The sequence below is a fragment of the Hippoglossus stenolepis genome, chromosome 17 (genome assembly GCF_022539355.2).
Source record: "Hippoglossus stenolepis isolate QCI-W04-F060 chromosome 17, HSTE1.2, whole genome shotgun sequence".
NCBI lineage: Eukaryota > Metazoa > Chordata > Actinopteri > Pleuronectiformes > Pleuronectidae > Hippoglossus > Hippoglossus stenolepis.
In genome coordinates, this window is record NC_061499.1 from 22,864,234 (window position 1) to 22,875,723 (window position 11,490).

Genomic DNA, 11,490 nt, shown 5'->3' on the forward strand with positions numbered 1-11,490 from the left:
CGGCCGCAGATTGTTCCGGTCTGTGGGACCCGTTTTCAATGTTTGCTAAAAGAAAAATGATGCGATTAATAATTTTTCCAACCTCAGACTCATTGGCCTTGGCTCATTTTCTGTGATGAACATATAAAAGAACATATTTTCAGTGACTGTACACCGTACACCCCCCCCTACACATTTATATTACATATGTGGTGTTCGGGTCCACTGGACCCAGGGGTAAGAAAAGTGTGGAAACTGTACATTTCAAGCACTTCTGCTCCCTCATTCCTGCACATTTTACCATCTGTCTTGCTGGGAACATTCTATATTTTCTCTCACACTATCCCAGCTGCAAATTGGGGGCGGGGATACAACAAATACATAGCTTTGACCGTGTGGCTCCTTATCACAATCGATGAAGACGGCGAAAGGATTCTCTGCTCAAAGGGCTTTAGAAATGATTTTTGAAGAGAGAGAAGCTTTGGAAGACAATGAAGAGGAAGAGTTTTCAGAATATGAAGATCATATTTCTGTCAATTCAGAGTCTGACAGTGAGTTTGAAGAAGAGGATGAGAATGACCATCGGCCAGCTCCAAGAAAAAAGCCCGTCCGCAGCCAGCCCCAGGACCCGCCCGTCAGCAGCCAGCCCCAGGACCCGCCCGTCAGCAGCCAGCCCCAGGACCCGCCCGTCAGCAGCCAGACACAGGACCCGCCCGTCCGCAGCCAGCCACAGGACCCGCCCGTCAGCAGCCAGCCCCAGGACCCGCCCGTCAGCAGCCAGCCCCAGGACCCGCCCGTCAGCAGCCAGCCACAGGACCCGCCCGTCAGCAGCCAGACACAGGACCCGCCCGTCAGCAGCCAGCCCCAGGACCCGCCCGTCAGCAGCCAGCCCCAGGACCCGCCCGTCTGCAGCCAGCCCCAGGACCCGCCCGTCTGCAGCCAGACACAGGACCCGCCCGTCTGCAGCCAGACACAGGACCCGCCCGTCAGCAGCCAGCAAGTGGAGAAATATGGATGTCAAAAAATTATAAACTTGAATGGTCTTTTTGCCCAAGGAATGAGCCACCCCGCATGGCTACCAATGTAATAAGGATGCAACCAGTGCCAAGATGGATAGCGGTCACTCATGTACAGGACATCAAGTCTTCTTTTGAACTTTTCATCCTGGATTCCATCCAGAAAATCATTCTGGATTTCACTAATTTGGAGGGACAGCGTGTTTTTGGAGAGAGGTGGAATGAGATGGACCAAACCCATTTATTTGCTTACTTTAGGGTTCTTATCCTTGCTGGAGTTTTCAAATCCAAGAGGGGAATCCACAGAATCCCTGTGGGATGCAGAAACTGGCAGAGAACTTTTCCGAGGAACAATGTCTCTGGAAATCTTCCAGATTATTTCCAGGATTATCTGCTTTGATAACAGAGACATCAGACCAGCTCGGCGGCAGAAAGACAAGCTAGCTGCCATCAGGACAGTATGGGACAAGTGGGTGCCCCGCCTCACCCTATTTTACAACCCTGGGCCTAATGTCACTGTTGATGAGCAGCTGATGCCATTTAGGGGCCGCTGCCCCTTCAGGCAGTACATACCGTCTAAACCTGCAAAATACGGAATCAAGATCTGGGCTGCCTGTGATGCTGCTTCACCGTATGCATGGAACTTGCAAGTGTTGCTTGTGTTGTGTAGACTGCCAGAGTGTGTTCAATTTATAATTGAGTTCCAAGAAATAAACATCAATACTGATATTTGTTTTTTCCACCTATATCTTGATTGTACTTGATTTTTCTTTTGTAATTGCATTTTATCACAAAAAACGAAAAGCACTTTTATTCATAAATGTGATTAAACAGGGGTAAATGACACATATTAACCATATACAGTATGCTGTCTATATTGCTTGTTATTAGGATAAAGAAAACATCTGTTAAGTATTTTTACATAAATTGTTATTGCTGTATTGATTGAAAGAACCAATAATGCAGTGGGTCCACCAGACCCGCAAACACTGGCTGAGCGACCAAAACATGAATACCACACAAGGGTTAATCAACACCAAATTTGATATACAGCCTTGGGGTACTGAGATACAATATGTAAAATATCCTTAGAATCTGAGTAATAATGATACAGCAGGTGTCACAGTTCAAGTTTAAATTTTTAAATAGTCTAATTGTTTCTCTGTTAGGCCTCAAACAAAGCCCTCTGCCATTTGTGATGTTCTAACTCCAGAGGAGTACAACACACCACCACCCCTCGCAGTTACAGGTTAGAGAGAAGTGAAGGGTAGGGTTCATTATAAAATACATTTTCCTCACAAGGTGGTGCTAAAAGGCAACCAGCCTTTATCTGGCTATCACAGTGTTTGTCAGCACTGGTTCCTACAGCAGCCGAACAGTAGTATGACCTCGGTGCTAAAATAGGAAATTACTGACACTTTAAATGTTGTTGTACTGTTTAGTATTTTGGGTCTGTGAAGGCCTAGGTCATGTGCAGTTCTTTAGTCTTATGAATCCTCAGGAAGTTGCCTTATATTGGATTTGATGCACACAGTTTAAGAACTGAAGTTCAGGCAAACGCACCACTTACCCTGACTTCTTCAACGCTTACTCACATCTTAACAGAATATTCTTAATATGTGAAGTATTTTAAGCTCTATGGTGAAATGTGTTCAATATATTTGAGCCAACAGCAACAGTGTGCAGCTAAAATGCCTTGGTCAGAGTCAATTGTAGGGCTAGTTGTGATTCCTTACATGTGTGGGTTGAGGTACAAAAGGCCTGTCTTTTCATCTTGCAAGCACTGTGTGCTATCCCAGCAGCCAGCAAATCCTTGTCTTGTTGCAACAGCTGTGTTCAGTGTCATGTTGTGGAACTAGAAAAATGCACTTTTTTCAGAGATCACAACTTTAAGGAGGCTGCAGCTGGTTTGATACAATATCACAACTAGAATGGCACTCAGTAGAGCACATACCTCTAACAAGGCCCAACAGTCCCCTAAAATTTAGTCAGGCTGCACCAAATTACACATACTCATAGATATCAGTTCTGAAATATGCCTGATTTAATCAAGATCCATGAATTATTCCCTGGGAAAACAGCGAAAATGTTGAAAAGCAGCCCTTCTCGCAATGTTAAAGAAAGTGAAAAAACCCATCCTTATACCAAGTGGAAATCTATTCAGTTACTTTTGCGTAGGGGATTAAGGATTAAATCTGAAGTAGGCTCCTGAGCATCACCGCAGGCCAACCAAACAGTGCATTCCAAACAGATTATGAATGAGAACTGCACTAGTCTATCTAGTAATTCCACAAACGTTTGTCTGTCAGTCTGTTTGTGGAATGCATATCTTGCAAACTGTTCGTCTAATCAATTTCAAAGCATACAGGTTGTAAATTGCATGAAGAAGCCATCAATATTAATATTGGTATAAAATTGGATGAACATGCTGTAGAAATCCCTGGGGGTGGGGCAGTGTGCCTGGAGTCTGGACCGTCTTCTTCTATACGTCCTATGATAAACTAATGCAGTGGTTGGTATCTGGGTCAAACCGCTGGTAAAAATTGCATCCAGATCATTTAGCATTTAATGAAATATCTCACCAATCACCAAATGACAAATGCTCAGAAAAACATGACAGAAAATTTCAGATCAGGTTCAATATGACTTTGTATATCAGACGATCAATATGAATGAAAAGAACCATATCAGAATGTCTTTGAGAGAACACTTTTTAGAGGACTTAACTATTTTCCAGCCTTTCAGATTTTCCCACCTTTGCAATCAATAACTGTTAGATTGAGCATAACATTTGTGAATTGTGAAGGATTTTGACTGCAAAAGGTTGTGTATAGTTTGACAAAAAATACAATGCATTTGTTGATATGACATGACTTTTATCCATTCTGGATTTTCATTGCATCAAAAATGGAATCATCTCAATAAGTAGTGATGAGCAAAGTGACATAATTTAGAAATACAGTGGTCAAAACCTTGAAAAATTGAAAGTATTATAAAGGCAAGAATTGTGTTATTAACCACACCTTATTTATGAAGGGACAAAAATCTATCTAATAAAAAAATGCTGATTTTCTATGAAGCAGTAGAATTATTCTGTTATCCTTTACCAGTTAATCATTAACCTCTCCAATGTATGAATACATGGCCAACACTATTGGTGTTCTCCAGGAGAATTCTTGCTGAAATCTGTTTCATCTCCTGTCCAGACAGCACAAAGAATTGCTGCTTCTCATTTGCCCAAAAAATCTCCTTGTTTCCTTCGCTCGGATCTTGGATGCAAGTAAAGATGTGAGGAGAGAGGAAGTGATGAAATGTATGAAGACATATCAGGCATATTTTACTCTGAACAGTCATCTAAAGACATGTCACTTTGTGAAGACAAAGCACAATTGGATAACAGCTAGATCAGCTGTCAGTCTGCAGATACTTTGGAGTTTGTATTTGCACAGATATTGCCAAACACTACAAACAACAAAGGATATAGTGGTGCCACTTAAACTTTGTCACATTGGACTCAGTTACACAACCAATGGAAAGCTGCATTTTTATTTTGACTGAACAGATTTTCAGATCACAGTTTATTAAGGGACTGCTCAAATAACTGTGCCGACAAAGCCAACAATGCTTGAGTTATGGGCTTGTGAAGTCATTTTGAAGTATACAGGTTATGATATTTTTTAGAATGATTTAGTTGAATAAATCTCATAGGGAGCTCGGAAACGATGTACAGAAAAAGAGACAACTTCATTATTCAAAGCTGAAAGATTACCGACTTTTTTCTCTCTGCAAGATTACACACATTACAGTTTATAGAAAGTTGTTTATGCTTCATTTATCAATTAGACCAACAGTTTCCACTGATCCAATCATTGTGACTAAATGGTGAGTTGGAACACAAATAACATATAAACTTAATAGTAAAAGAACACCTGAGCTGCAGCTGTTGTGTCCCAAACACCATCTGTAGCATCAGATCAGTCAGCAGAACATTTCTAATCAAGGGGTGTTTGGATCAGATTTAAGTAAAAAATGGTCTCTGGTATCAATGCTCATGTTTCTTCCAGGCTGGCCCCCTGGGTTACAGAGGAGCGAGGAGACATGAATGAATGTTAAAGATGAATGTGTGTGTGGTCATCCACCTCGATCACCTTCACCCACCAATGACTTCTCTAATTATACAGTTCTTTGAAGGGAACATTTTGAAATTGAACAATTGTGCTGAACTTGAGCTCAGACTTCTAAAGATTGCAAATCATAATAGCTATTTGTTTTGGATGAATTCTTGAAAATGTTGTCATATAAAATGATACATAACTGTAGCTGTCAGTCACTTTGGATCTAAGTAGGGCTGCACGATAAATCGAAAATGTATCGTCATCATGATATCAACATGCAGGATATCAATCAGATGGAGCCCTGCTGCCCTAGATAATAAATAAAAGATAATCAAATCAATGAATCATTGTCGAAAGAAGAGAATAGAGAGAGAACAGAGAAGTGTGAGGCAGCTCCGTCAAATCTTGTGCCGCCTCCTCCCGACTAAATTCTACTGTGGAAACTTCTAGTGATCACATTTGTCCCGAGTTAAAATCATCACTACGAGCAGTTGATTATATAAAAGATTTGTGTAACTTATTTATGACCCCAGAACCTGAAGGAAAGTAACAAATGTTTTGTTTGAAATAACTCCACAATATCAACACTGAACGAGGCTTTTCTTAATGAGTTCATCAGCCGTACCGCTCGCTCTTTTGCGCAGGAGCGCACATGCACCCGCGCACGCAATAATGCTTATAATTTTTTTTCAGAGTCTGCATATGCTACTCACTGTATGGGGTCTATTTTAGCAGTGAAACTGAAGCAGAAAGACTTTAACACCGTATACTCAAGCATTTGTTTATTATTATTAAGTCATATCATCATTGCAATATTCAACAACGTATCGCATGTTTTCCTAATATCGTGCAGCCCTAGATCAAAGACTGACTGTACTATAAAAACACAGAGAGAACAGATTGTACTGGATCAGCTTTCACCTTCTAGTAAGTGAAACATCCAGAACATCACAGCCTGTTTTTCAGCTTCTGGACACAAAGAAGAAGCATATGTCTGCAGTTAAGTACCACTGGAATTACCACCCACCTCACCTCCTACCCCACTCTCATCTAGTCTTATCTGTAACAGCTACAATTTCAGGAACTGTTCAGATGGGAGTGTTGGGCAAATGTCCATTAGAGCCTGTGAGTGCCCCGTTACAGCCTGAACCACTGGCTTGTCCACTGTGCAGGGTTTGTCCATTGCGTTTACTCAGAGACTGGTTCCCCCTGAGGGCCTCCTGCTCCACAGGGGTCCTTCTGTCTGAGTCTCTGGTTGGAGTCCCTGCATGCGGGGCTGTTCGGCTGTGGCACCGCTGTCTGATGACGTACAAAAGCATGGTGATCAGTAAACTGAGGGAGAGCACCAGCAGAATTGATACAGCCACCAGCTCCTTTAGATAGCAGGGGCCTGGAGCCAACTGCAGAGACTCCCCATCCTGAAAGCCAACCTCCTTCTGCCCAGATTTATGTGTCCACATGGTCAGGTTCCTGCCCTGCTGCCTGGTGATGACCTGAGTTTCCCTGCTTGACCGTGTTGGCTCAATCTTTCCATTTCTTATTTCCTTTCTTTGAGTCCCAGAGGTGTGCAATCCAGGTCCACCTCTAGACACAGTCTGAGTGGTGGTTATGGGTTGTGCCTGAGGCCGGGTGTAACTGGTTGGAGTTTGAGCCATTGGGCTGCTCTTCTGTTTTACATGATAGATGGCCATAGTCTGCTGGTAGCCATTCTCAGTGGACAGACAGAGGTAGTGGCCCAGCGTGGCAGGGGTGGCCACAAAGCTTAGACTCCCGTCCCCCAGGTGCAGGTACAGGTCTGTGGACAGCCGGCTGTTAGGACGCTCCCACATCTGCTGGGACAGCTGTGATGCCGCGGGACACTGCAGTCGCACCACTTCATTTAGAGCTACAGACACCAGCTCACCTGTAGGACATGATGCTGACACAGAGATTACAAGTCAACAGAGCCCAAAATACACAAGGAGCCTCCATGTTACTCTCCCATTGTCATCAGATATGAAAACTTCCAGCAGTAGTCTAAACCTGCTAAAGCATCTGCTGCTCACTCAGTAAATGCATACATGTGTAAAATAAGCATGTCCACAGCGCATTACATTACATTAGGGGCAGCCATGGCTCAGGAGGTGGAGTGGATCATCGTCAGTTCAATCCCAGTCTCCACGATTCCACTTGCTGAAGTGTCCTTGGGCAAGATATTTAACCCCAAATACCCCCCGACAGCTGTGCTGGCAGAGTGTGATAAGAGAAAGTGCTGCGCATAGATGCACTGTATGAATGTGTGTGTGTGTGAATGGGTGTAAAGCATTTTAAGTTGTCATCAAGACTAGAAAAGGGCTTTATAAATACAGACCATTTACTATTACATGCTCCATGAAGGCTCTATACTCTGACATAGGTTGGGCTACCACATTTTACCAGCTTACATAATCAAAGTATTCTGTTTCCTTGGTTAGAACCAATTCATGCACACAATGTTACAAAAATTGCCTCTGTATGTTGGCTTGGGATGACATCGGTGCTCCATAACGTCTTTAAAGCCAACAAACAATGCATATTGAAGGCTAGTCTCTTTTATGTACCAATTCATCACTGTCTTTAGTGCATCAGTACATATTGTAGTCACACTTCTTGGAAGCAACATATTACTGGATCCTTATTTAGAATATTTATTGATAATAATATAAGTGACACTTACTTGCAGACAGTTTGGTTGGTCCGAATCTGGCTCGATGTGGTAATGTTACACTGTTGCATGCCTCTTCAACATTCCCTCTGTCTACATCCTGGCTTCTGCAGAGTAAGATAGCCATTGTACTTCTCTCTTCAGCTCTTTTTATTTTTACATAAACTATTTAAGTAACACCATCATGTCCCCTAGTCCTGTTAAAATATCCAATAGTATAGCTTTATGTGAGTAGTGAAAATAATGTTTTGAAGACTTTTTGCATTCAATTTGTATTATTTCTTGACTACTTGGTAAATTACTTATTGTTGTTTTAATACCTTTTATTTTAATACAAAAGTCTTGCATTTCTTTAAAATAAAGAAAAGTCTGTAAACAAAAAATGTCACATGCTATCTACACCCATAGAAAAATATCAAAATAATACAGCTTAATAAACCAATTTCAATAGACCAGTGCTATCATTTCCATTCTATCAACATGTTCTTCATCAAAGGACTCAACAGGACACATTTTAACAAAATAAATAAAAATGGCAAAATTTTGTTGTACTCACAAACTGGTCTGGGTGTTAGATGCCTCCACGCAGGCCCTGTTGGCAGTGTCCCAACCACAGAAGGGTCTCCGGCCAGCACACACTGAGCACATGTCCAGTAAAAGGAACAGTTTGATGTGGGAACCCTCACCACACCCTCTGATGTACCAACGTATATCACACCCTGCAGTGGGACAGAACAGGATCAAGCAAATTTAACATAACTGTAAGATTATATTTACATGAACCTCTTTGAACCTGTTTTGTTTCAAAACAACAGAAGGATACAGTCCTGGAGCAACGCAATACTGGAAAGAAACAATCAGAGACTCACAGCATTACATGCTTCAGGAAAGCATTCACAGAAGCCAAGTGTTCAGAGAGGATAAGGAGGGCACTGTGCAAGCAACTCAGACCCACAGATGACAATTATGAGACAGGGGTGGTTATTGGTCAAGGTGGAGTTGTAGTATTTGTAAGACATGGGGGTATTCTTGTTAGTGTACATCACCCTAGACTTTGTAAGGTGAACACAGAGGATTAGGATAAGCAAATTGTACAAGATGATCCTGACAGAAAAGCAGAAAATGAGAAGACTATTTCAAACAATGCAGCAGCTAGTGAACAGAATACAGACACAGACAACATCAGTGACATGGAGGCGAATGCAGGAGAAGTGTTGCATTCATCCATGACACAAACAAATGTGAAACAAGCTGAGACAGAGCACCATGTATGTGCAAATCCTGATTCATCCACAGGTATACAGCAAAGAGGAGGTCATACTGTAACATTTTTAAACAAAACTTATGGCTTTCAACATAAAGCTAGAGTTTTAGGCATAGCAGGGCAAAGCCACAGGAAAGAACAAAACTGGTATAACCTGCAACATCTTGAAACTAAAGGCAGTGATGGGCAAAAGGAGTCAGTTGACATGTCACACGTTGATAGTCTTAACATTGAACCAGAAAACATGGATGCTGATGTACTTATAACTAAAGATATCTCATTTAATGTAGCCAAACTCGAAGAAATAAAGAACTGGCACAATAATGATGTTTTTGGAAAAGTTGAAGGTGCAGGTCAATAATGTATCTCCACCAGATGGGTCTGTAGTCTCACAGAAAATTCCAAGGTATTGTGCCTAAAGCACAACTTGTAGCAAGAGGTTTTGAAGTAATATTCACAAGTTACAGAAAGATTCCCCAACCTGTGATTCAGAATCTATTAGAAATCCGTTAGCAGTAATCTGTCAAAATCAGTGGCAAATCTATTCTATGGACATCAAATCAGTATTTTTGCAGGGCATGGAACTGGCCAGAGATATTTATTATCAGGCTCCACCACTAACTCTTTAAAGACTCTGCAGCTTGTCCAAAATGCTGCAGCAATTGTACTAAGAACCAGAACAAGAGATCACTTCTCCTTTATTAACTTCTCTACACTGGATTCCAGTTAAATTTTGTACATACAACTCTCCTCCTCACCTTTAAAGCCCTTACTTAGATGTCCCCATCATACCTTACAGAGCACATACAGTGCCTTGCATAAGTATTCACCCCTTTGGACTTTTCTACATTTTGTCATGGTATAACCACAGATTAAAATTTATTTCATCGTGAGTTTATGTAATGGACCAACACAAAATAGTGCATCATTTGGAAGTGGGGAAATATTACATGGATTTCACAATTATTTACAAATAAAAATCTGAAAAGTGTTGAGTGCATATGTATTCACCCCTTTACTGTGAAACCCCTAACAAAGATCTGGTGCGACCAATTGCATTCACAAGTCACATTTGCAAGTCACATAATTAGTAAATAGGGTCCACCTGTCTGCAATTTAATCTCAGTATAAATACACCTGTTCTGTGACGGACTCAGAGTTTGTTGGAGATCATTACTGAACAAACAGCATCATGAAGACCAAGGAGCTCACCAAACAGGTCAGGGATAAAGTTGTGGAGAAATATGAAGCAGGGTTAGGTTATAAAAATATCCAGAGCTTTGAACATCTCTCTGAGCACCATAAAATCCATCATAAGAAAATGGAAAGAATATGGCACAACCGCAAACCTACCAAGAGGAGGCCGTCCACCCAAACTGAAGAGTCGGACAAGGAGAAAATTAATCAGAGAAGCAACCAGGGGCCCATGGTTACTCTGGAGGAGTTGCAGAGATCCACAGCTGAGGTGGGAGAATCTGTCCACAGGACAACTATTAGTCGTCTACTCCACAAATCTGGCCTTTATGGAAGAGTGGCAAGAAGAAAGCCATTGTTGAAAGGGATCCATAAAAAATCCCGTTTGGAGTTTGCCAGAAGCCATGTGGGAGACACAGCAAACATGTGGAAGAAGGTGCTCTGGTCAGATGAGACCAAAATTGAACTTTTTGGCCTCAATGCAAAACGCTATGTGTGGCGAAAACCCAACACTGCCCATCACCCTGAGCACACCATCCCAACAGTGAAATATGGTGGTGGTAGCATCATGCTGTGGGGATGCTTCTCTTCAGCAGGTACAGGGAAACTGGTCAGAATAGAGGGAAAGATGGATGGAGCCAAATACAGGAAATCCTTGAAGAAAATCTGATGCAGTCTGCAAAGACTTGAGACTGGGGCGGAGGTTCATCTTCCAGCAGGACAATGACCCTAAACATACAGCCAGAGCTACAAAGGAATGGTTTGGATTAAAGAATGTTAATGTCTTAAAATGGCCCAGTCAAAGCCCAGACCTCAATCCAATAGAGAATCTATGGCAAGACTTGAAGATTGCGGTTCACAGACGGTCTCCATCCAATCTGACTGAGCTTCATCTTTTTTGCCAAGAAGAATGGACAAACCTTTCCATCTCTAGATGTGCAAAGCTGGTAGAGACATACCCCAAAAGACTTGCAGCTGTAATTGCAGCGAAAGGGGTTCTACCAAGTATTGACACAGGGGGTGAATACTTATGCACCCAACAGATGTCAACTTTTTGTTCTCATTATTGTTTGTGTCACAATAAAATTTATTTTGCACCTCCAAAGTACTATGCATGTTTTGTTGATCAAACGGGAAAAGTTTATTTAAGTCTATTTGAATTCCAGTTAGTAACAGTACATAATGGGAAAAGTCCAAGGGGGTGAATACTTATGCAAGGCACTGTAGTACCATATCACC

At 41.8% G+C, this 11,490-nt stretch overlaps 1 protein-coding gene across 1 annotated transcript; it reads right to left on the bottom strand.

The window, feature by feature from the left end:
* Positions 1–5,877: 5,877 nt before the first annotated feature.
* LOC124855049 lies at positions 5,878–8,599 on the bottom strand. The gene is made up of 3 exons (XM_047344341.1): positions 8,350–8,599; positions 7,806–7,900; positions 5,878–7,028 (listed from the first exon to the last, which is right to left on the bottom strand). Exons 1-3 carry the CDS (start codon positions 8,439–8,441, stop codon positions 6,199–6,201), a joined length of 1,017 nt encoding a protein of 338 aa, XP_047200297.1. The 5' UTR covers positions 8,442–8,599; the 3' UTR covers positions 5,878–6,198.
* Between the last annotated feature and the right edge of the window lie 2,891 nt (positions 8,600–11,490).